The following is a 27,334-nucleotide window of genomic DNA, read 5'->3' on the forward strand; positions in this document are numbered from 1 at the left end:
TTCTTTTCAAACCAGCCAGAAACTAATGAATTCAATTTGAAATGAAAAAGGAAATATGTTTCTTGTTATGATAGCACTTCAAATGTAAATAAAAGTAAAAAGGGAAGACTACACATTGATTCCATCTGCTGAGGAAAGAAATATCTTAACTTCTGTAAGCCTGCTACAGGCTATATTGTGTTGGACCATAATTCCCACAGTAGCTGACTCATTTCTGAATTCACAGTCATCTTCTGAGTTCCCTCAGGCAAATATTTGATGAGTGTTTTTCATTTCTATACATGAAATACACTGCTTCATCATTTTCCTTTCTTACTTCATTTCTTTTCCCAAGATGGATTTTTTTAGATGGATTTTCCTACCCCTACTTTCCTGGGAATGTAAGCCAAACAATGTAAGAACTGAATACTGAATTGTTGGAAGGACAATGATTTTTCATTTTTTATCTTTCAGACTAAAGAAAATAAAAAAACACTTTACTCTGATCTTTCTTAATAGATAAGTAAAAATGTTTTTTGTTTTCTTCCCCCTAAATTGTACATTTCTAGCTCCCAGTTTTCAGTTGCGAAGTCAGACTACTTGTATGCGCCTTTCCACAGCAAGCTACTATAAAATGGAATGAAATTTTAATTGGAGCAACCCAAGCACCTCCTATTTTTAATTTAATGCTATTTCATCTCTTTTTAAATGTGACTAAATTGGAGTTTAGTTGTTAAAGCTTAAAACAAGTAAAAGGCACCTATGTCAGATGTGCTATCTGCTAGATCCTAGGCTGTCCCAGTTTTGGCTGGGAGAGAGTTAATACCCATCTTATCCTAACATTTGCTTTCATTTTTTCAGTATCCCTCATTCCCTCTTTGCCAATCAGTACAATTTCTGAAATAATGAATGCTCATTTAAGAGCTCTGCAACTAGTTCTCTATGAAATCTTTTTGTGAACAGCTGCATTTTAATTGGCTTATTTTCTCTCTCACCTCCACTTAGCACTTATTTCAAATGCCACGGAGGAATGTTTCTATTAATTTTTTGAAAGTGGTCTTAGTTTTGTAGTCTTTTCTGCTTCTTCCCTTGCATTTAATCTTAAGGAGTATGAAAACTAACAGCTTCACTGCCACGGGTACCTTTGCAAGCAGCACAGAGATCTAGGCCTGTAATTATCCTGAAGAATTGCAATTCATGGAGACACTTGCTGTTTAATAGTTGCAGGGAGAGCACAGAAATCCAGCTAATGATCTGAAACATATCAGCTCTGTCCATCACCTCCTCTCAGACACGAACGGTCTGGAAACAACTCTCCCATTACTTCTAACAGAATTCAGTTGTGACTTCATGTCTGCAGTACAGCATAATGTAAGAAAGTTCGTCACCCACTCCAGCCACACTGGAATTCAATAATGAAGCTAGCTGTAGGATTAGCTTAATGAAAAAATTATGAAAAATGAATTAAAATCATTTAAATCTCTAAAGAGATTTAAAACAACTATACTTTGTTATTATTATACATTCAACCTATGTGTTATCCAGCCCAAGAAAAATGGAATTCCAAATTTGAAGGCAACTACTACAAGCCTGCATTTGTCCACCCTGTACATCCTTTAAACCATATACCAACACAGTACCTAGTCCTCTTTTACAATGATATTTCAGTACAGACATCGCAGTTGCATAGCACACTATTAATTGATTTATGACTTAGTTATGTCTAGGAACAGACAAAATAAGTTCCTTAAGGAACTCTCTAGAAACCAATCCATTTGTTACTGCTCCTTTTATTCCATAGTTCAGTTTTAAAACTGATCCATTTTGTGTCACAGTAAATACCAGTAATGACAAAACCTTGCTAAAAAAAAAAAAAAAAAAAAAACACCAACAAGCCAAACCAACAAGCCCTCTCCAGTAAGCACACAAATTCTATACAAAATTAGTCTATACCGCAAGTCCTTCAAGCTTATACAGTAACTCAGTCATGAGATCAATCATTCTCTTTAAAAGAACAGGAGTCATCCCAACTTTCCAAACTCTTTCAGTTCCTTTCCTCTCATTATTTGTCATTATTTTATGCTAATGAAAGAATGTTTAATCTAAGTCAGATATTCTGAAACCTGATGTAGGTATTTCTATGAAGTCATCTGCTGACATTTTAACTCAACTGTACTAGGACTCAGCATAAGCAGGATGCCATCAAATTATTCAAAGAATTCAGAGAAGAGAGCTGTTATTCACATCACAAATGACAGATAAACTTTTATTGATTTTCGTATCTCAAATAATCCACAGGGGAGAGAACCCTGTGGCCACAGTTTGGGGGATGGTGTTAACCAAAATCATTCAAGTGGTCAAGAGACCACTTGGACAGTTACATCTGGGAGTGAAGAGACCTCTAGCATACAGAGATGAGTTGGCATGTACCTCTTGGCTTCAATGTAAGGGCTTAAAAGGCCGTGTCCAACCTGCTCGTGTACAGACATAGCCCGAGTTACCCAGGCAGCCTATCCCATACTAAAGGTGAAGCAGTGGGAAGCCAGAACACATGCTTCTGTCATTCAGAAGATGTGAAGGGTTCAAGACTTAAGGGTGGTACTGAGAACAAAGCAAATAAAACACATAGTCACATTAAGTCTCTGTTTCAACAAGAGTAAACAGTAGTAGAGGGTATATTGACTCAGATGATTGCAAAGGGGTGCCATAATATCCGAGACCTGTCTACTTTTCAGGAAACACAATGCAAAAGTTACAGTAACACCTTGATAAAAGATGAGATATCTTAATTATTAGCATAATTATCTAGATAATCTGTTAATTGCATTAGAAGCATTATTAGAATCATTAATGCGCAGCTGCCCTGGGAGCTGGATTCTTTTGTCTGTCTGTTTTGGAGATCACTGCTAATTAAGAGGTACACTATGAAAACTTGCCACACTATTTTTTGAAGAGGCCATTTAAATTTTCTTCTGTTCCCTCTCATTAGGAGAATCCTACTGCACTGTTTTTCAGCTTATATTTTCACCTCATGTAAAACAAGAATGAAATCACTCTGCAATTAGACAAGGTTAAGCTACAATAATGAATGTTCAAAACACTCTGGAAGAGCAGATAATTTGAGTCCACCTTTGGAAGACACTATAATTATTGCTTTGTTCACTGTGTCAGTGCATGAGACTACCACATAAGGTATAAAATAAAGAATTCTAAAATAAAGAATTCTAAGGTTTATGAGAAGGAAAAAAATTCTCATTTCATTGAGAGAACAGTGTTGGCAACAGATGCATAATTGCTAAGAGAAATTTCTTCGTACAATCTTCCCTGAATAGAACAAATTGGTTCTTATTTTTCAGTAAGGTTACACTGTTTTCAAGAAACTGACTCTTCTCCTTCTGACTCATTCAAGGATTCAAGAGATCCTGAGGCTGCAGAATCACTGGAGATTAACATAGAAATTACTCTGAACAATGCAAAAAGAAAGTCAATAATTAAAAGATCTATTTACACATTTACTAAAAAAAAGCTTTCTTTTTAATATAGTAGATAAGGACACACAAAACCTAGGTTTTGATGCAACTCTCTCTCTCTCAGAAGATATGCTTCACTGTCTTTGGAGTAAAGTAATGGCCTATAAATGTAATTTAATTTCACAGACATTCCCACAGTTTTCCTACAAACCTGGCAGTTTTGGCTTTCAGTACTGAGGTCACAACACTGAACTATGTGACTTGTACACAACCATTTGTAAGTAAGCAGGCCAAACAAATGTCCATTTATCACTGCAATCACTGTCTCAAGGAAATAGTGAAAGAATTACAATCAGCTCCACAAGGCCCTCAGTACATCATAGGGAAAAGAAATCCAATCTTCAGTGGTCATATTTCTTGACTAGGAGAACACCTTTTTAAAGAAAACTATTTAAACAACTAAGAAATTTGATTGCCTCCTGTCAAAGGAAAAGATTGCGCTGCTAGCAATCAAAAATCAAGAAAGGTAGACTAAGTTAGTTAACATGACATTTTGAAATAGGCTTTTTGGGTAATAAATCACAGATCAGAATCAGTTCTCTGCATTTTTGTGCAATTCTGTCTAAAGTGACATTAATTCACGACTTCATGTGTGGGCATTTCAACTGCAGTGGCACTCTGACTATGAGAAAGAGCATTTTAAAAAACAAATTCATGATGATATAGAGGAAATGATATTTACAAAGATATGCTATGGAGCAACTTTAAAAAACAACCATTTGAAGTGTGTCATGATTAGCAGTTGCTTTTTCTTCTCCCACTCCTTCCAAAACGAAAAACAAACAAACAAACAAGGGAAGGCATATGTTCTGAAAAAGATTCACTGCTTTTTCTGTTCAATGCTCTTCAAGTAAGTTTAAAGAACTGTAAAACTTGAAAAACTTAAAATCTTTTAAAGAACGACTACATTACTGGATAACTTGTATTAGGGAAGAAAAACAAAAGTCTGAAAAACCAATTATTTATTTCAAGTACCATCCAGGACACTGGAAAAATACTGTCCTGCTTTTTTTCCCTTTTATTCCTATTTATTTACATATATAAATATTTTTTTGAAAGAAAGATGATACTCTGAGTCCTACCACAGATTTTTTGAGTAAACAGGTCATTGTAAACAAGTATAAAGGCTCAGACTAAACAGTCAATAATTCTGAGGAAAGAAAATGGTAAGAAATCCCTAAGACTTAACCAAAAGTACGAATTCTTCCCATTATAAATAAAACATGTTCTAAAATCTAAAAGACAGTAGAATAACATAACATGCTTTAAAAAGCACAGATACTCCAGACTTAACTGCCTTGAGCCTTCATAACTGGTAGCATGATTCACTACTTACACACACACAAACTCATAACATATAGATAACATAAGGAAGGCCAGTATTTTTATATCCTTTGGTTTTGTAAGAATGTGCTTCCATTGTACATAATTCTCTCCATCTTCACTCATCTGAACATCCCTTGGAATATTACTGAACAGTCTCTCCTAATTTGTACTTAAGTGCAGGTCTTAAATCAAGAAACAGAATTGTTATTAAGCTCAATTTCAGGCACATTCTAGACCTGCTCATTTATTATCTAAATCACCTTAATGAAATCTGGTATTAGTTTCTCTGAACTTCAGAAATAATTACTTCTACATTTGCTGACCCAGAAAATCACAAACTGAGCTGAAATTACACTTCTTGTGGTCCAAGTCGCTAGTCAGAAAACTAAGCTTACACATTTAATGCTTGCTCAAATTTACCATTTCTGGCCAAAGACTAGAGGACCAGTGATTCAGGGTACTTACATGTGAATGGAGAATCATCTCTAGGAAACATCTCATGTCTATTGTTAAATCCGTGCTTACTAACATGAAGGCAGAAAGACACGGGTAAAGATAAGTCTTCATACTGAAAATGCATTTGGCAGCTTAGATAACAAAGGTACATGAGGTTATAAAACAGAATTTGTGCAAGCAAACTGTTATACCTACATCTTTCCTTTTATAAAGGGAAATAGAGAATTTAGAGAGGCAAAAGAATTTCCACCCACAAACAAACAAGAAGGCAAGTCAAAACACTGCTCTGAAGGAAATATTTTTTGTAAAGCAGCATTTCCAAGCCTGGAAAAGGTTAAACTACACTTTTACCTAATACCAGGCAGTATAAAATAGAAGCTTCATTATCTCATCCATGGTCTGTCAAGGCTTCATGCTGGTTTTCTTATCAAGGTTGTTCAACGTATCTATAAATGGGAGAGTAAATATGGCAGGAGAGCAACTCTTTTTAATTCAATCTGCCTCTAGCTGGAAAGTGTCATCTTGAATGACAATCCAATTTATCATTTACAAAAATGCATCACTATACTAAACAGTTTATCTATGCAGTATAATGTCTGTAATAGATTTTCACAGAAAGTATCTGTAAGTATCTGTGATTGTCATTAGACCTGCCATTTCCTACATTCAAGTGGGCATTAAGTAACTTAGCAGTTTTGTTTAATACAACTTGTCTAAGACAAGTTTTAAAGTAATTAAGAAATACCATTTATAAAAGTGCAGAACAACATGAACACAGCAAATATCAATATTCTCCATAGGAAGGAGTTTTGAAGTGTGAACTATCATCTTTAACACTTAACTCACCAAAATTCAATCTACTGTACTAAGACTTGTTCAACTAATTAAGGGAAGACCACGCAACCAGTAAGTATAATAAAGGCACTGACAGAGAGAAATAAAAATACATTCCCCTCTCCCTCACCACTGCAGAGCTGCTACCAGTTCTAATCACTCTCATAAGCCTTGAATATTCTGTTCACCGGCAAGAGAACAAGTTGCTTAAATTCAATATTCAATGAGGAGCTGCTGCAGTATTCATTATCACTGAAGTTTTTTGAAAATAGAAGCAACAAAGAGTCAAAGAACTAAGTTGTGTGTATAGAGCAAAGCATATATTTAGGAAGAGATTTCACCAACGCCAGTATTCTGGCAACACAAAAGCCACTGATCATTAAAATGGTCATATTATGGTGAATCAAAGTACCAAGCGTTTTGCCCATAGTATCGAGGCTAGCATGGCAAATACACAAAAGACAGAAGGTAATCCAACTAGAAGACAAACAGGTAACAGTTTATAAATGTTTATTTGAAATCTTACAGTAGAAGTATCTACTAAGAATAACAACATTACAGAACCAAGTTTTATTACTAATACATTAAAGGGCTTATTTTCATTTCACTATACAGTGAAAATGTTACATAGAAGCTGGAGAATCAGGTTGCTTTGTTGTTCTGTTTGTTTTTTTTTTTTAAAGGAGATTAATGATTGAAGAGAGACATGCACTTGTGAAATGTGAAAAAATTAAGCACTGGAAAATATTAGTGGAGTAGGAAAAAATGGAACATACACTGCTAAGGGTGTCTGTATTATCCAATTTTTCCTTGGGACTTTTTAAACTACAAAACTAAGAATGTTTTTTTCTAATGAAACATAACAAAGACAACCAAGTTCTAGAAGTGTGTATTTTCTCAGAATGAAATGAAAGAAAGATGAAGAAAAATCTACAAAGCAAGAAAACACATACCTGATATACCCTGAGACTCTGCCTGGAGATCACAGTACCACAGTCTGTTCACTGGATCACATCCTTCTCGAATGGACAGCAAGACATATCGACCATCATCAGATATCTATAAATTAAGAGAAAAAAAAAAATCCAAGTTGAAAAGGCAGTCCCTAAAACTCTAGCAAAAAAATTAGTCAGTGCTACAATTAATTGAATGAACAGATGTATATCACCAAGAATCCTCACTCACCACTTATACTGGCAAAGAACAGAAGTATAAAAATTTGATTAAAACAAAACAGCTGTATTTATTTATCCCCATCTTTGACTAAAAAAAGAAGTTTATAATTAAACATATTTGATCCAAGTCTGTGCATAAGCAAACATGCAACATCAATTTTTTTTAATAGAAAAAGCCAAGCACTGCCCTACTGTCATTTACAGCAGCACACACAAGAGAAGGATTTAACAAGATGATAAAAGTTAGCTTTGGATTCATGGTTTGCCCAATTACAATGAACTTCCAAAGGTAGCTGCTAAAAGTCTCTCTCTCAAAGGTGCAAAGAGACTGGCTGCTCTCCTCCCAGTCACTGAAAAAATTGTTTTCATCATTTTCATAGGATTTACACATAAATCTAGTGCTGGTGCTGCTGCTAAATGAACATTACAACATACAAACACATTCTAAATTTTCAGATGAAGCTTTTTGTTCTGCCATTACAGAAACAAGATAGAATTTCTGTTGCATCGCCTACTACAAATTTCCAAAGTCGTGTCTGTTGGTACACAAAGTTATCATTTAAGCCTTTTTCTTCTGCTCAATTTTTGCAAACATAACTTGCTTCCTTGCAAAGCTTTTGAAAGTGCAAGTCCACGAAGGGAAGGCATAATATAACAGGAAGTCATCAATTTAAAGTTTTTCTTTCTTTACTAAGTTCTGAGCTTATTCCAAAATTACCAGATTTACGTGTTTTATTAACATCTGATGTAGAAGACTGTTTACTGTCTACATTCTTATACAAAAATACCTAATGGAAATTTAAACCTTTAGTTACAAAACATGAAACTGAACTCTGAAAACTTTCCATTTGGCGCTAAACATCTTCCAAAGGTCCTTATTCATCAATTGCAATCACTCCATAGGCTTATTTCAGTTAATATTCATAACATTAGTTGTGCAAGGTTTTCTTAGAATTAGTCAGCAAAATAAATTTCAGGAATATTAGCCTGTAGCTATGCAACGATTCAAGCAGACCCATAGTTTTGAAGGCACAAAGGAAAACTGTAGAATACAGCACTTAATCTCAGTATGTGGAAACTAACTAAAAAAACCAAAACCAACGAACAAGCATTTCCAAGTTACCTTTTTGATAAGCATTTTTACCAAGCAGGAATTATGCCACTAAAGAAAAGCCATACATCTGCAAGCTTACTAGCTGAACAGGAAAGAACACCCAAGACTTCTACAGTAGGCAATACTGAGACATTTTGCCACCTCCTTCCCAGGTGGATTATGCTCAGGACCGGAAATCAAGACTAGGTGATCTCTTTTAGAAAAGCATCTTCTGTGTTTTTAGACAAAAATTCACTGAAAGTGTCAGTTTTAATTAAACTAAACCACTGCAATATGTTGGTTAAATAACTGCTCATACCTTTACGAGCTCAAGGTTTCTTCCTCTTCCTTACTAACTCAAGAGACACGCTACTGGCAAGTGGAATACACAAATATACATTGCAGTAAAAGTCAGTACTAAGACACACACAAGTCTTTCAGTCATAGCCAGAACCCACACAGATTTGTTCTTTGATGCTATGAATTAAGAGCTAACTGAAAACTGCTCACTTCACACAAGACAGAAAACTTATTTGGTGTTTTCTCATGTGTTGTCATAGCAAGGGCAATTCGGAACCTCTCATGACAGCAAATTTGAGCACATCTAATCAGTTTTTCCTTCCTTGTTCCCAGCTGAATGAGTGAAGAGTTGATAGCAGTTTATGTTTAATTTGAAGTAGGAACTCCCACAGCACATTCCTGGTGGGATGCCAATTATATCTGCCTTTATCATTGAAACTGTTTTTACATCAATGAGTCCTATAACCCAAAGGAATGTGACAAAAACAGGACGAGACACTGTTGACTGCTGCATGCTAAAATGTTTAGTATTATATTGCAGATTTAGAAATCCACACTGCAAAGTTACAGTCTGATGAACAAGTTTTGGCAGCAGCACCAGTGCATGTCGTCTCCTCCTCTTTCCTCTTCTTTCTGCTAGGGTTACTTGTATACATGCAAGTTCTTTCCCCTAACCATACACGTTAGGGCAAGCATTTATTATCTGTGTGGCAAATCACACTGAAGAACTGATCCAGATGAAAAAATAACATGCTCAAAAATGAGCCCCCGCTGCTCCATGCAGAAAAAGAAAAACTTGGATGAGAAGAAAAAGAGAGAGAGAGAGAGAGAGAGAGAAAGAGAAAGAGAAAGAAATATATAGAGAAAGCCTCCTTTGCCAGACCAGTATCTCAGTTCACTGGGCAGCTGCACAAATGGCTGAGTTAAAATACTGTGCTGAGCAACTGGAAACATGAGTAATAGGGGCAGAGATTGCTTTGAAGGCAGCTCAGCTGCTATGCCCCAACTTTTCTATACTGTAAACAGACTAGTTATCCAAATGGCAAAAGGAAATAGGATTTCCCAAGAACATTTGGGTTATCCTTAAATAGATACATCTTAATAAGGTAAACTGCACCCTTGCTCTTGGCCCACAAACTTACGAATTGAAAAGTCATACCAGCACTTCACTCAAATCTCAGAATGCATTCATAGTCCAATATAAAAAAAAGACAGCTGTAATGTCAGAGCTGACAGCCTGGCTCAGAAGTAAATTTGTGTTTCCCTTTATACTAGATGGAAAGAAACACACTGAGAATTTCTGAGAGAGATTTGGAACACTAGTCAGTTTGTATTTTCTCTCATTCATATGACTTCTATTATTTCAGACAAGATGCACTGATAAAAGGAAAGGAAGTTATAAAGCAATTAAATATCTTAATCTGACACTTAGTTCCTATTAAAATAAGACAGAAGTAGTCCTGTAGCCTTTCAACTAGAGTTGACACTTAAATCCATTCATTACTTTTCAAAACTTCAGGTTAACAATGAACAGTTTTACTGGAATAACGCAGCAATAATCCCTAACACAGCACTGGTAAAGGAAGGATTACTTCAAAGACACAGTGTAGGTACATAGTTTGTAGTTTAGCAGATACTGTTCAGTCATGTGGCAATTTTGAATGGATTAGATTCGTTATTTCAGCACTATTTTCAGTGACTACAGTATACAAAGAAACGTCACTGCAATAGCTTTACTCACCAGCGGTGCTTTGTTTGTTTCATGGATTACACCTTACAAACCAAACTGCTTCTACAAAGACTTTATAGGGGGGCACTTTCTGTTTTTAATAGCAGTTTTGTTTCCTATTACCTGTTCTGTCAGTTTCCAGGAAAGGTAACCACTCCTTAGAAAAATACTCAGGGAGAAAGCAGTTTTCTTTTGGCTTAGGCAAGTTAATGGATATAAACATTTATTTAAAGCCCAAGAAGTGCATGCACATAAAAAGAGCTTTCCAACTATATAACCATATTTTGTAAAAGAAAGAAAAATGTAATTCATTCTGCAAGTCATTTAAGGAACCTTGAGTAGTCCTATCTTCTGCTATTTACAATAGCAGTAACAATCTATGAGGATCCACAGCAAAAGTGAAGCTAAATATTTTGTCTCATAGAAACTCACTCCAGATCTAAAATTCATACATAATTAAACAAGCAAACAAAAAAGAACAAACAGGAAAAGGCTGTAGGGTTTTCTGACTTCCTGGCTTTACATATTACCCCTCAACTAAAAAGTCGATAAGAAAGACATTAAAATGCTTTCCTTCCAAGTAAAGTGGCTTGACAACAACTCCTCTGAAAATTAATTCTAGTTCTTTGAGTACTACCTGGGTAGTTACTACTGAAAGATTTGGAACAGGGAAGAGCTCTCTACTTTCACTTCACAAACACAGGTCCTTTGAATGCCTATTATTATGGCAACTATACGTTCTGTGTCATTTTAAACTAAACAATTACAAGTTTTACCACTTTTTCCTCTTTTATCACCAAGGTACAAAAACTCCTAATCACTGCATAACTTGCTTCTGCATAATAAGCCATTAAAAAAAATGAGGTAAAAAATCATACAGTAATATGCCTGCATCCAGAATAAGATAAACTGACTTCTCTTCTTTAACTGCAGATATTAACACCACTATAGCCCGCATCCTGACCTGCATCCATGGTACTTTTGTGAACTACTGCTTTTCTTCAAAAACCAGTGTCCTCTGGGAACAAGGTTAACTGCCATTACTTACACATTTCTAATAAAACAAAGTAAACAATAGACCCAAATTGTCAAAGTAAGAACTGCATTCTATGCACTCAGACATTGTTGTTTGGGACAACAGACCTTTCAGGGAAAGCAAGGTGGGTGGCAATACAGATAAAACAATGCTGTCTGTGACAATAGCTAAAAATTAAAAACTCACAGCATTGGTAAGCTACATTTTAATACTACAGTTTTCATTACATGCTCTACATGCAACAGTTTAAAATCACGAGGAGTGATTGAGTAAAAACTTTTTTTCCTCCCTTAAGTATTCATTTATGAATGTAGGAAGCCATCAGTATAAAGCAGACAGATGACAGTTGTTATTTCCAAATCTTTACATACATGCTGCAAAAATGTTGGGCATGATTTCACCAAGCTTGAACCTGAAGAATCTTCATGCAAAAGACACTTCAGACTGATATAGGAATTACCTGCTTTTCATCACTTACAAATATTTCAAATCTTCCTAAAGTAAATTAAAATCCTAAGCACAAAAAAACCAAACAACAACAAAAAACCACAAGCCTTCTGCAGAAGGAGACGTAAAAACATCCAGTGAAATCTGTCAAAACACCTGGTCAATAAGAAATAAGAGCAATTTTGTCTAAACAGCCTCAAGTGTTCCAGTGTCAAAGATGTGCCACAAAGTTCTGTCTGCATGATGACAGTCAAGAATCCCCACCGTAATCTTCCAGCCATTCAAATTCTGCTTTTATTAACTTATTGCTTGAAAAAGCAAACCTCTTTCCTTTCCTACAAGAAGAAATTAAGTAAAGCATTCTTAAAGTTTTTGCTTGTATGTTTTAAAGTCACTCAAACTAGCATATAGTTCCAGCAAAGTGCAAGGTTTTGCATTAGGGCTGGAGGAATCCAAGGCATATATACAGACTGGAAGGAGCAGTCCTTGAGAACAGCCCTGCAGAGAAGAACCAGGAGGTTCTGGTGGATGAAAAACTTAACATGAGCCAGCAGTGTGCTCTTGCAGCTCAGAAAGCAAATGGTATCCTGGGCTCCATCAGAAGAGGTGGCCAGCAGGGACAGGGAGGCGATTGTCCCTCTCTACCACGCCCTCGTGAGGCCTCATCTGGAGTACTGTGTCCCAGATCTGGGGCCTCCAATACAAGAATGACAGGGAACTATTAGAAAAGGTCCAGAGGAAGGCCACAAAGATGATCAGAGGGCTGGATGACCCCTCCTATGACGACAGGCTGAGGGAGTTGGGCTTGTTCACCCTGGAGAAAAGAAGGCTATGGGGTGACTTCATTACAGTCTTCCAGAATCTAAAGGGAGCCTACAAACAGGAGGGGAGTCAACGCTTTACAAGGGTAGATAACGGCAGGACAAGGGGAAGTGGTTTTAAGTTGAAGGAGGGAAGATTTGGGTTGGATGTCGGGGGGAAATTCTTTACAGAAAGAGTGGTGAGGTGCTGGAACAGGCTGCCCAGAGAGGCTGTGGATGCCCTGCCCTAGAGGTGCTCAAGGCCAGATTGGATGGGGCCCTGGGCAGCCTGGTCTAGTATTAAATGTGGAGGTTGGTGGTCCTGCATGTGGCAGGAGGGTTGGAGCTTGATGATCTTTGAGGTCCCTTCCAACCAAAGCCATTCTATGAGTCTATGATAGCTCCCATAGTATTTTATATTCTTGAGAAGAAAAGAATCCCCTGAAGAATGCTACAAATACTTGTTTTGTTACCTATTTGTATCATGCTGCTTTAATAAATTAGATTTTTTAAATTAGAAGACCTAACAGTGGGTGACTACAGGAATGTGGGATTTCTGGATCAGGTCCATCAGAAACCTTTCTATACTGACAAGCAGGCTTGATATACTCTAAGGACATGGTCTTATTGTATGTAAACAACAAGCTACTATGTTCTCCCTTTCCATTTTTCAGCCTAGAAAAATTGCTTTGGGCATTAACTCAGTTTCACTATTCCCTCAATTTCCTACATGAGACAGCCTTGTTCCCAAGTGGAACTCAACAATATGCAACATGGGTTTTTACATGCATCCTCTTTAATTCTAATACAGAAGGCTACAAATTTTACTCTGAGGTGACAAACTAACATATTACTATTTTTTCCTGTGGTCTTCAGCTAGTTTTCGAATGCAATGTTTGCATCTGTTTGACTTCCATATGACACCAGAATAAATTCAGGAGCATCCAAAGTCTAGGTTATATCCAATTCCCTTCAAAGTCACTTGGACATTAGGAAGAATTTCTTCTCAGAAAAAGCAGTCAAGCATTGGCACAGACTGCCTAGGCAGGTAGCAGACACCCTCCCTGGAAGTATTCAAGAACCATGGAGATTTAGCACTGAGGGACATGGTTCAGAGGGCATTGGGGAAGGATGGACTAGGTGATCTTAGAGATCAACTCCAACCTTAATGACTCTATGATACAATGTCTGTAAGACATTACATCTACCACAGACCCACATGCAGCCAGAAAGATAATCTGGCTGTTTTACTTAAGCAAACTGGATGCTCTGAGCACTTACTGTTCACTCTTCCCCTGTGGATGCTGCACTTTCATGATCTTGTAGTGAAAACACATCACAGCCAGAACATATCTGGCAAAGCTTATTCCTCTGCACTCCAAATTTCATCTCCAAATTCACCTTCCTTACTGGGAACCACTGATGTAAACTGACAGTTCTAAACACTTAAAAAATATTTTTCTTGTCAGGTTATGGACTGCACATGGCATGTCAAAAAAACAACACAAAAATTGTTGCTTCATTGTTGGCAGAATTGGGACAGGAAGGTTCCCCCATTGCCCTCCTTTTGTTCCTGTCTGTGTAGTAGGGACTTTGAACACTAACAACTGTGAAAGACTCTTACATAATTTACTGACTAACTCTGCAAATAACTGTCTGTGAAAGACAGTTATACTGTATGAGTCTGGAGAGGAAGCAAGAACATACCACTAACAGAGAGGTAGAATCCTGGGAAGCTCCTGTTTCAAAGATTATCTGTAACAGTGCAAAGGTTCGGAAAAAAAAAACCCAAAAAACAATAATCTTCATCCTATACTGCCACCTACTGGAAATTCACTCGATCCCCATTCCTGCTTCTTCCCAAATCCCTTACCATCCTAGAATCTGCATCAGAAAAACATACGCATTTTCTACACTAACAAAGAGATTAGATACCATCCTCTTCAAAACTGATCTGGCTATAAATTTGAAGTATGACTAGCAATAAACATATTTTTTTCCCCTCTCGCAGGCAATCCATTCCAGTGAGAAGCTGGAAATCTACATTTTTATGCCAACGCGTTACACAGTTTGTTTAAATCAAGCGTAATTAGTGCTGGTGTGAATAAGTGGTGTCAACTACTTAAATTGAAGCTATTTTCTTACTTGTTGTTTCATAGATGCAACAAGCTTACAAAATTTTACTCAACCCTCTTCTGTCCTAATTGGAGACCCAATTTCATTTTTCCATTTGAATAGACATCACAGCAACACTCTACTTGTTTTTTAAAGTATAATGGCATTATTATTATTTTCCTCTAACTGAGAAAGATTTAAGTGAAATGCCTGACATGGATAAGTCAGGTATTTTCCTCCCTCTACCCAATGGTTGCAAAAACCTGCGGTTTCTCCTCTAAATCTGATTTCGAGCTTCAAGATCTGATCCTGTTATAATGCAAGGTTTGATATTTGAATGTAGACCCTTGATAGCATAATCTGACTGACTCCACTGGAGCTTGAGTAAAACAGAAGAGAATCTGTTTCTATCTGTTTGGGCCAATGAGGCACTATCAAATAAAAACGCTTCTTCATTTATCTTACAAGAACGCAAGTAAGCAGACTTTCATAAAAATACTGAGTTGTGCTAGATTTTAAAATCTCTGGCAGAGTGATAGTATCAGTAAGAATATTTAGGGTGGCATCTGTAAGTCACATAACTTGATTTTTACTAAAGCTATTTTAATTCTTCCCAATTATTTTGTGGTCTTTTGCTTTCTCAGATGCACACTTAAAAAATAAAATTGACCAGAACACTTGCTTGAATGGTTCAAAAAAGGAGATTTTTGACCTATTTCACAAAGATAAAACCACATTTTACAATCACAATGGTACACTTCAATTGCAGAATATTTGTCTTTTCCTGACCATTAAAAACCATCTTCCATTAATATCAGGGTGCCAAGACACATTTTACAGCTGCAGCTCACAGCACAGTCCTAGAAAGTCAGCTCCACTGACTATTATCACTCCAACAAGCTCATGATTGTTTACCAGAGTGGATCTCTGTTTTACCTTGCTGCCTCAAAATAGTATTTCATCTTACATACCAGCCTCCTAGAGATTAGGAATAGTCACTGGCAACTACACACATACTACATACATAAAAAGAGCTAACAGTAGTGAGGTGCTTCTCTATTCAACACCCTATCCCCTCTTCCCAGTACTCATGGGGATGTTTCCATTCCAGAGACTTAGAATCAGTAGCTGAACTACCATCTACTACTCTCCTACAGTACAGTAAGAGTTATTACTACCAATGCACTCTTCCCATCTCAGACTTTTTGATCACTTATTACAAGGGCAATATATTCTCACCAATGCGAAAAACTACCCGAGACATTTGCTGTCAGAGAAAAAGGCACTTTGTTTAAGGTTGCCTCAAGGTTTTCTTTCATGACAGAAGAGGAAGGAGATGCAGGATGGCTGCTCCTCTGCACTCTGGCCTGGTAAACTCTTTGCTAATCACTACAGGCTCCATCCTACTAGTTCTTTGCCATCATCCTCCTCATATTCAGTTCCGTATTTCTGATCTTGAAATGCTCCAGCCCTGCTTCTTCAACTCAGTACACTAACAAAGCCGTTTGTTACCTTTTACCTCAAATAAGGTTTTACTAAGCAAGAACTTACCTGGAACACAAGAATACCTCTATATCTAACATAGAATATATAATTTCTGTATCATTTAATGTGATCTAAGACAGCAAACTTTTACTACCCTAAAAAACAGTATATGCTAATAAATCAAGGTCATGATAAATCAGCATTGTAATATTTCACCACCAAGGAAAATTAATTTGCCTTAATGGCACCACAAAGCAATAATAATAATAATAATAATAATAATAATAATAATAATAATAATAATAATAATATGTATGCAACACTGGTATGAATCAATGGATACATCACTGTAAGACATCTGCCACCAACTGAAAGAAGACCTTTTATTTACAGATCTGGGGAAAAATAAGAATAATGAATTAATCTAGCAATAGGATGGAATTTGGAACTCAACACAGCTTGCTACTGCTGTTCAAAAAACGCTTGAAAGTCATATTTGCAAGTTCACACCAATATTCAGGTCAGACAGTAAAGGTATGCTTCAATAACAGATGAGATTATGTAAAAGAGTTGTTTATCTCTACATTTCATAGATAAATCCTATTTGTATAGACAAGGAGTAGTGTGGTCACTTTGATGAGGTGCCTGTTACATGCTTATTTGCTGTTCCATTTCGAATCCAAGTGCTCAAATTCTTTGAGAGAATTTTTGTATCCTGGCAGCACAAAGTAAAGAACCCCACATGGTTGGAGTTGATATCATGGGTTGATATGCTGAATGGTGAGGATAGAGCGATGATCAAATCTTTGAAAAGAGGTGCTTCTAGGAAGAAGTTGTACTGGGAACCAACTACGTTAATCCAAATGAAAGTCTTTCATATTTATGAAAAGTGTGAGCCTTGACAAGACCTTCCATAAAAGCAAAACATAATGTTTAAGCATGGCAGCCAGAAAAGTATGAATAATTTCAGGATATTATCCACTGGAAAACGATTTTCCCAATTCCCTGATCAATTGGATGATCTCAACATTATAAATGCAACCAGATTCAATGGTGCTTAAGAGAATGTGCCATTCTAATCTAGAATCACAGATTCACTGAGATTGGAAAGGCCTCTAAGATCACCAACCACTAACCTGTCACCATCATGCCCACTAAACCACGTCCCTCAGTGGCACATATAAACACCTCCAGAGACAGTGACTCTCCACCACCTCCTTTTCCAATGCCTCGCCACTCTGAGAATAAATGTTTCCTAATATCCAACCTGAACATCCTCAGTGCAACTGCAGGCCATTTCCTCTTGTTTTATCACTGTTACCTCAGAAAAGATGCCAACCCCTACCTTGCTACAATTTCTCTTCAGGGATTTGTAGATAGCAGTAAGTCTCCCTCAAGCCTCCTCTTTCCCAGTTTAAACAGTCTTAGCTCCCTCAGCTGCTCCCCATAAGATCCGTGCTCCAGACCCTATCCTATAGTTCTAATGTAGTGCTAATTACAAGAGTTAGGGCACTTTGAATCATTCAAGTAAAGAAAATCAAAGCATGGTTACATACAATTATGGTTAACTATGACTTTGAACAATATAGTTGTAGTTTGACAAAGTAAACTTAAGAAATTGATTCCAGCAATTACTTTCTGGTAACACTGTCCACACCATGTTTGTGTTGTGGAAGTCCATCAAAGAGGAAAGATATGAACTATAAATTGTGCATACATTATTAACAGAATTCCTGTTTGTCATCATTCTTCAAGTAGAAGAGATATTTCCTTTTTAGGAAAGAGGCAATGAAAGCAAATAGAAAGAAAATAAATGTGGTGGGGAATACTCAGACAACATGTTTCTTGAAATAGATTTTTTGTAAGAAATGAAGGCTGATGTTCACTGACAAGAAGCAAACAGAACAATGATAAATTTTCCACCAAGCGATCCTCTTTTATCCCAAAATTTACATGAGACAATGTCCTTGAAAAAGGAAAAATGTTGCGTGACTGTCTCATTACAGACTTGGGACTGATTTAAAGCAGACCAGCCTCACTTTCAGCAATTCTTAGTCAATGATTTAGTCAGTAAATTTTAGTTCAGTGCTAAGCTCTGCAACTCTAACAGATTCACAGAACAGCTTGGGTTGAGAAGATCTTAGAACCCATTCAGTTCCAATTCCCTGCTGTGGGCAGGGTTGTCAGCCACTAAATCAGGCTGCCTAGGGCCTCATCCAACCAGGCCTTGAATGCCTCCAGGGATGGGGCATCCATAGCTTCTCTGAGCAACCTGTTCTAGTCCCTCACCCACCCTCTGAGTAAAGAATCTCCTCCTAATATCTAACCTAACAAAACAAAACAAAAAAAAGCAAAAAACCCTTTTTTTTTTTAAAGATGATGTTAAGCTTCAGCACAATCACCATACCTCAGCTCCACCCATCCATTTTGGTTCATGGGGAAATTCAGCACACAGGATATCTTCTGACTGGTTAGTTCCTAATACATGATAATACAGCTTTTGGTGCAGATTAGTGGAGGTCTCAGTACCTAGTGAAATGCAGATAATTACAAACAATTAGTTCTCAAAGAAATCCAACAACACCCACATAAAAGCCTCAGAAACCTCTATATCTTTTTGCATATAAAAGAGAGCCATTCAGCAGAGAGAACTAGGAATAACTGAAGCTACAACAATTCCCCTCCAAACAATCAACATTCTCTACTATAAGATGCATCTTCAAATCATGTGGCAGCCTTGTTCAAACAGTTAGACTTTTACTGCAGGCAATACTTTCTTCAAATGTGAAAGTTTATCACTTCAAACTACACTTTCTAGAAATACCAAACAATCAAAGAAAAGCAACGATCTCTGCCACCCTTTAATGATGTTTCTGCTTCTGTCTTACATTAGGGAATTAAGGGGAGATCTATTGCTATTTACTGTTTTTAGGGACCGTTTTATTTTCATCTGCTGAAAGTAAAATTAAGGATTGTAAGATGCAGCACAGTGTGCTACTTGATTTTTCCTTTTTTTTTCTTGCAACATCTTCCAGTGCAATACTTCAGATTCTGAACTACAAATATGTTTAAAAATAAACACAACACATGGTGGGTGTCTAAATTACAAGTTTGGCAAAACTACATGCAACAAATTTAAATACAGACATAGAATTTCAACTCTCTTCAAGGTTTCACAAAGGGCACAAGTTCAGAAGAAACATATTAGTAGCATTCCCTTACAATAAGAGAAAGCTCCTGAATTCCTTCTGTATTGACATTCTCCAGCAAGTTACTCCACCTTCTCTACTACTTTAAGTTTTGCTAGCATAAATGTTCAGGTTTGCTGTGCAGTGAACCACGGGTCTGGTTGAGTATCAAAAACCTCATAACTTAGATTACTCTTCATCAGGTCAACTCCTAAGTCGGTGCACCTACGCCCAGAAAAAAAAAAAGCATAACAAAGCAGAGACCTAGAGTAAACTGTCTCCAGATATCAAATTCCAGGTAACCACAGCCTGTATTAGAAAAAAAATAAAAGGGCCAGTAAACTTTTAAGAAAAGGATAGAGTCAGGCAGACAAAAATGAAGGGGCACTAATTGAATACAGGTTTTGGCCATATAAGACAATCTGATATCTAACTATATAAACTAGTATTAACTATTTGTTGCACAAATTAATAGAAAAAGTTACTTTGTTTCCAAATAGCATACAACTGGTACAGCCCATACTTACCATCGCTTTTCCCATCTTGTTTTGGATAGCAGTTATAGAACATGCCTTTTCCATCATGGGTCCATGCCATGCAACTGAATTTAACTCTTTCCAGTGTATCTGGAAGTTCCTCAGGACCTTCCACTTTCATAAACTTGATAGTAACCCAATCAGAACCACTAGAGCTCAGGCCATATGCAAAGTATTCACCATCTTCACTAAATGCATAACCTAGAAAATCAGAGACAAACAAGATGCAGTAAAAACCAGAACAAGGAATCAGTTTTCAATAAAGTGTTTGTTTTCTTCCCACATGGCTTTTTACTATTTACTACACACTAGTCAAATCTCAACAAAAGAGAGGTATAACTGAAAGCAGTTAAAAGGACTGTGCTCACCAAACACCAAGATGATTTATTTTCTAAAGATAATGCAAGCAACTACACCAACTATAATTTGGGATTTGCAGTAGTTTTCTTATCTTGGGCCTCTCAAATAGATTCATGTTTAGCCATGTGTACTCAGGAAGTATGTTCAGTAGCATCACTAGTACTCAGCATGTGATATACAATTTGAGCAATAGTTATTCTTCTTCCCTGAAGTTGGTGGTAAGGATAGAGACTGCAAATGCACATAGGCAGACACCACAAACTGAAGTTCTAAGACAGTAAAAGCACAACAGAAATTAACATGAATTTAAATGCAAAAACGAAAGTCTGAAATAAAGAAATTACTGCTTCAATATTGCAATCAGTGAAAACTGGACCCTGTAAAACCATCAAAACTGAATTCTCACTACAAAACAAATGGATTCATTACTGTCAGCTACGACTTCTGAGATACATGCAGTTCTATCCAAATTTTGAGGAAAATATGATTCTGAAAAAAATTCAGAAGATCTTCCATTACAGCCAACAAGGATCAAATTCACTTCTGGAAATCAACTCAGCTGAAGAGACTGAATTATCAGAAGCCTATCAAGACCTGAAAGTAATTACTAAAAAAAAAAAAAAAAGAAAAAAAAAGTACTTAATAGGTATTTCAGGTTTAAGACACACCACTCATGCACCCCAATAAGGTGAACAAGGGTGGTCATTCTGATTCAGAACAGAATCCATATAGGTTTCTACAGAAGTAACAAGAAGATGCCTACAAGAGCAAGAGCAACAACAGCACATCTATTTCCTGCAAGTATTCTTCCAGCTTCTGACCATTTTTAAGAAACTTCTTTTCCACGAAGTGGTTTGTTAACCATCATCAGTGCACGCCTTCCCTTGATCTTCTCTACCTTCCCTTCAAACCCACAGCAAGCTCCCTGTATCAACTGTCATTGATGAATAAATCTACTACTTCCAAGATAAACAAACATCTTCTTTGCTTTGGACTCAGCTCCCACTGCCCTCATTTGATATCCTCACATTTTCAGAATAGAAAAAAAGCTTTCTGCACTCTCTCCATCATACTTACTGCCATGCAGGATTTTGTAGACTGCTACCACATCCCTGTTAAGTTCTCTCTTTTCCAGATCGACTGATCTGGACACATTCAATTGTTTCTAATCTTTTTGCAGTTGCCCTTCTCTGAATTATAATTTAGAGCCCCTTTTGGGAGCTGACCAGGCTGGCACTATATTTAATTTTGAAACGGTACCACATAAACCCCTGAGTTGCAAATATAACGATGTTTTCTGTTCTCATCTCCACTTCTTTCTTAACTATTTCTGACATTCAATGTCTTTATTTTGGTTGGTACAAGGAACCAGGGTGACAGTATCATGGAATTATCTTTTAGAAACCAAGAATTCTTCTGAAGTAGTCATGGTCAGCTCAGAATCCCATCCATTTCTCTCCAAATAAGGTCAAGGTTCTTTGTTTTTTGTGCATCATAAATTTATCTACTTCCTGCATCTTTTCACAGTTATTCTTCAGTCTTTACATGGGATAACTCCATATTATCAACCTACTCTGCCATCTCTCTGCTCATTCCTTTTTCTAGATATATGAGAATATATAGAACAGCCCAAGTCCTTTCACAGTTCCTGAGAGAGCCACACAGGTGATTTCTACTTTGAGAGCTAGACAGTTATTCCTGTCATTGTCTTTACATTATTTATTTTAAAATCAATGCCAGGATTTTCACCTTATTTTCCATGGCTGTCTGCTCTCTACTTGCATTTAGAAAGAGACTTTGTTATAAGCCTTTCAGAAATGCAGCATGAACCTGATTTGATATCCACACTTTAAAGGCTGGACTTCTCTCTGAAAAAGCCATATTGATTTTTATTTTTTTTTTTACTAGATTATACTCAAAGTCTCCTAATTCTGTCCTTTCTGTAGTCTTCATCAATTGGTCTTGCAAAGACTTCAAAAGCTTCTAGATTTAAGAGCCTTGCTTCTGCAATAAGCCAACAAGGAGAGGGGAAAATGGACAGCTAACATGAGTTAACATTGAAGTGAACACAAACCATCTTGTGATTCTCACAGAAGTTATGCTACTTCATTCTGTCTTACCTTAACTTGCAGGCTCGTATTAAGAACGCAAACTAAAATTTTAAGATAATCTGTTGATAGAAGTTCATAAAAAATTCTTTCTAGCTACAGAAAGCCTCAAGATCCATACATATTTCAGTTGAATACATTCCAGATTTATGAAAAAGATACAGCAAAAAATAAACCCAGTTAATTATGAAAATAACAGGCTTAGAAGTGCTCTTCTGAAAGGCTTTACAAAATACATATGGCTACTGTGATTACTTTGATGCTAACAAGCCAGTCTAGTCTACTAGTTTGTTGTTTTCTAAACACGATAAGAGTCGCAAACTATTCCTAACTACTGAAGACCCAGACTTATTCAGGAGGTAACTGTTGTGTCACCAACCTCGTAAAGCCACAGTGCCATCATCAGAAAGCTTATTTGGATCAAGAAAAACTTTGGCATCAGCATCCAAGGAGTCTTGTACATATAAAACCCTCTGGTTCTGTAGTCCTGTATTGTAAAAGTGAAAATACCTAAAAGAAGAAAAGATGGCAAAATGACTATGAAGAACTCAGATTTTTCAATTAGACTAGCAAGAAAAACTTGCATTAGATTGTCATGAAGTGAATTAAAGACAGGTAAATAGGGAAATACAACATCACAGTAGAAAGGAACCATGCTTCCCCTGTGACCAGAGAGTTGATGATCCATTCTGACACAGAGAAGGCCCAGACACTCATTTCCAGGCCTCTGAAAACAAAAGGAATTCCAGCCCAATAAGACATATAGATTACATAAGGGAGACTACAGAGTGTATCTAAAACATCTTTTAATAATAAAAGTTGCATTTACCCCAGTGCATTTCAAACAAAGCAAAGTGTTCTGAGCTCCACATAACTGTCTACATTAAAGTTTATATAGCTTATATAAAGCTTATATATCTCATCCAATGGAATAGGCTCCCATCTCCCTTGGTAGAACCCCATAATCTCTTAAAACAGAATATGAAATTTAGGTGCACAATTTTTAAACCACTATGATTTAAGCTCAGCACAAGCCAATCCATAGAGTAACACAAACTAAAAAGACACCTATTAAAATCAAAGTAAAGTGTCATAAGTTGAAGCACACTAAGTTGCTGGCATAATTTCTCTTTTTGGAGGACAATCAGTTACAACAAATTAAGATATTTTTTTTTTAATCTCTAGAGGAGACTGCATTCAACAATGCCATGAACACTTCCGCAACATGAAATATTATGAGCATTAATAACCACAGCTGGACATGTTTGCTTTGCACAGGAAGAACGGCTTAGGGAATCCAGAGCAATCGCTGACCAAGCCTGCTCCAGAATCAGATTTGGCACACATGTGCAGTAGCATCACGTTTAACTATAAGCTTTTCCTGACTTGCTCAACAGGGCTTAATTCCCTGGGTACAGCACTGTCCTACACAGCAGCTTCACTGCTTCTGAGCTTAAGTTTAACATCTTTAAGAGATGGCATGCTGCATCATGTAAGTGCCAAATCAACACCAGCTCCGCACAGCATGGCAAAAACAAACAGAAAGCAAACAATGCCTCCCCTCTCTCCCAAACCAAAACACCCACGCAACATAGGACAGGTAACTAAAGAGGTAACTCAATACCAATGCAAAAGTCTTAAGGTAATTGAGGTATCTTCTGCTCTTCCCTGTGTATAACAGTGAAAACAGGCCTGCTATAAGTAGGCGCTCACTTAACAAAGATCAAATTAATTGAGATTACTGAACAGACTAATTTTGTTTTATTAAACATTTAGAACACATACCTGACAAATATGTGGGGTTTTGGTTGTTTTTTTTTTTTGGAGGAAGTGTCTTTAACTGGCAATGATAAACCTTCAAAGAAACTCCTCAAAGTTTTATTTTTACAGCAACTATCCTACATTCTAGCATCTTGTGCTCTGCATCATGCAACCACATCTTAAATATCAGCCTGAACACATGCCTTTCCTAGTTCCCAACAATAAAAAAATAAATGCAAGCATAGCTTATAATTTACCTAACTTGTACTTGCTTTTGACCTGCTCCACATTAATCTGTGTCACCTATGAAGACATTCCTCACGTACCTTTTTCCTTTCTTGAAGTGGCAACTGTATTTAGGATAATCATAGAGTTCAGTCATTCGTTCTTTAAACAGTCCTCTGACAGGGCACTGCTCAAGAAAGGGTACCGTAAGCTTGTTCTGAGCCTCCACAAATGCCTGAAAGAAAATAATACCCCCCCCAGAAAAGTATATTAGTTCAAGTAGAAATGTGCACTTCCTACAGGAAATACTATTTTCTGATGCAATTAATCACAGACATTCTTTCTCCCCATGTAGGGTGTATGGAGTTACACCTGAACAATCTCACATATTTACCTGCATTATTACGTTGTTGCAGCACTTAATAAGACTGATTCTATACCTCAAATTATCTTTCTCCAGGACACACATTAAGGTAGTCAGCAGTCAGGCCGAAGACAAGCCAGATTCCTGCCACTCCCTTTCAAAAACAAAGCACAACAAAACAACACACCAAAGCTCTTCCTTTAAAAACAAATTCTTAACTTTACAGCTATCATTTAAGCAAATATCAGAAAGCACGTAGGAAAAAAAAAAAATCACCTTCTCTTACTTCACCACAAATACACAACGCTCCAGTCCTCTACAGCAGATAAATTAGGAAACTCATAATGAACAGAGTCCCTTTTGCCCATACACGTGACTATCATCTCAGGGTCTGTGAAAAGCTAGATGATGATACAAAATGTCACGTGCACCATCTGTTCATTCTATTAACACAACACTTCGGATTACTAGTCCAGTCAGTATTTCTTGGAAAGCCCAATGTACTGTCCCTTACAAGAACGGATGAGACATTTTTCCCTCTGTCCAAAGATAAATTCTTAGTTACAAAAGAGAAACATATGTAATCTCTGGGAAGAGAACATTAAGGGGTCTGGCTTCCTTAGAACACTCCACCAAACAGATGCAAGCACTTAACTCCAGTGGACAAAACTATTGCCACTTCAGCTGTCTGCTAGAGGCCACCACTCCCATTACGTGGATGGAAAAAATGGTGCTATGCTAGTGTTTCATCAGACCTACTTACAGCACAGTGCATTAACATAAAATTAATACCTAACGTCTTAAGGCAGCATGCTCTGAACCACAGCTGTTTGGAAGCAGACATGCAGACTCTTCTGTCATGAGCATAGGCTAGAAAGGATAGGGCACAGTACGTGTAGCTGTAAATCACAGCCGTGGTACTTGTAGCTATAAATCACAGCCAGGCTTTCCAAAGACAGCTGCAGCACCATGCACAACCCAGCCTCTAGCCATTACTGCAAGGAGGCGAGCTGAAATGCTGGACTCTTGACACCTGCTTAGCACAGGTTTCTTCTCCAGCTTCTTTGAATAAAGTTATTGTTTCTATCCTCTCCTGTGTCTGTTACAAAGCAGGAGGATCAGTGCATAGTAATGTCTGAGTTACATTTCACTGTAGGACAGGTCCTATGGGAGTAGGTGGGCTACAAATCATAAAGCACAGCCTGTATTTCACAGCTTTTCAGGAAGGACAGCTGCTAGACAAAGCACTTAAAGCACTTAACAGGCATTTACCAATTGCTGTCAATGTTCACCCATCTATCAGTTCTTCAGGTGAAGAAGAGGAAAGAATAAAACAAAATTGTCTGCCAGTACAGACATTTCACAGTGAGAAGTGGCTCCATGAGGCACAGAGGCCACAGTAGTGTATGGCCAATTTGCATTGCCAGGCCTTGTTTTCAGAGACTTGTCAGGCTACACAATAAAGGGAAAAGTATATTAATTTTGGTCACTCTCCATTTGGAAGATATTTGTTCATGTCCAACAAAGCATACAGAAATTGATAAGCTTTAAACACGAGTGCAAAATTAATAATGCTCTAAGAACACTTGGCTAAGTGCAGAAATACTTTACGTTAAGAACTTACGTGCTGGCTACATGCAAGTAACCACTTAAGGATGAGACTGAAAAACAACTATAGCACTGAAAAGGGAAAGACACAGAAAAAAGGCTAAAATGATTATTCATGAACCTTTACTCAATCATAGACTCCGAGCATCAGTGAGGACTTTGTCAGGAAATTATCCCCCAAGAATGAAAGAGGGGAAACCATTGCCAGGGGAAGCGTGATTTTTATCTCTGTTCTCCCCCTGAGGATTAAATTGACAAAGGCAGCTTTAAGATCCTGCACAGAAGCACAGCACATCCCAGTGGTAAGCCAAAACATTGCTCCAACCAGAATATGGTGTAGCCTCTATCTTGCTGTACTAACACTCCCAGGCTCTATCAGAAGAAAAAAGAACTTAAATCTACCCAAGAATCACTTCGATCTGATCTGTTTCCTCTAAGTGGAAATACAGAAATTTCTAAGAGCACAGCACATACCATGTAGGCTAACTACTCAAAGTGTTGTGACATTCTCAGAGGGAAAAAAAATATACACATACACACACAAAAACACCAATGCACTGGATACGCAAAAGCATTCTGTGGTGGCATTCAGCAAAGAAACTGGCACAGATCCTTGTTCCCTACATTAGGTGTGACCCAAACAGTAACACTGCTGTAGAGTACACCGAGACTGTGTGTTACTGACTTTTAACTGTAGTTACACTTCTACCACATCTGCTTTTACCTCTGGCACTCAGAGAGAAGACACAAGCTTTTCCTTTCAAGTGTTCATTGCACAACAACTTGGTGCAATGCTTACAAATTAACTGTTGCACTCAAGTGAATTATTAGTAATTTTGTTTTTAAAGAAATTTCAAACATTTTTTACCACTTAGTATG

General features: G+C 37.2%; 1 protein-coding gene across 2 annotated transcripts in view; it reads right to left on the minus strand.

Moving 5' to 3' along the window:
* LOC125688799 (prolyl endopeptidase) overlaps positions 1 to 27,334 on the minus strand; it is a 94,059-nt gene that overhangs the window by 60,608 nt on the left and 6,117 nt on the right. For both annotated transcript variants that reach the window (XM_048935282.1, XM_048935283.1), the window contains exons 3-7: positions 24,585 to 24,718; positions 22,877 to 23,007; positions 20,021 to 20,230; positions 18,713 to 18,834; positions 7,079 to 7,184 (exon numbers count right to left, since the gene is read on the minus strand). In XM_048935282.1, the coding sequence (XP_048791239.1) occupies positions 7,079 to 7,184; positions 18,713 to 18,834; positions 20,021 to 20,230; positions 22,877 to 23,007; positions 24,585 to 24,718 (703 nt within the window). The remainder of the gene's footprint in view (positions 1 to 7,078; positions 7,185 to 18,712; positions 18,835 to 20,020; positions 20,231 to 22,876; positions 23,008 to 24,584; positions 24,719 to 27,334) is intronic.

Source organism: Lagopus muta, chromosome 2, assembly GCF_023343835.1.
Source record: "Lagopus muta isolate bLagMut1 chromosome 2, bLagMut1 primary, whole genome shotgun sequence".
NCBI classification, from domain to species: domain Eukaryota; kingdom Metazoa; phylum Chordata; class Aves; order Galliformes; family Phasianidae; genus Lagopus; species Lagopus muta.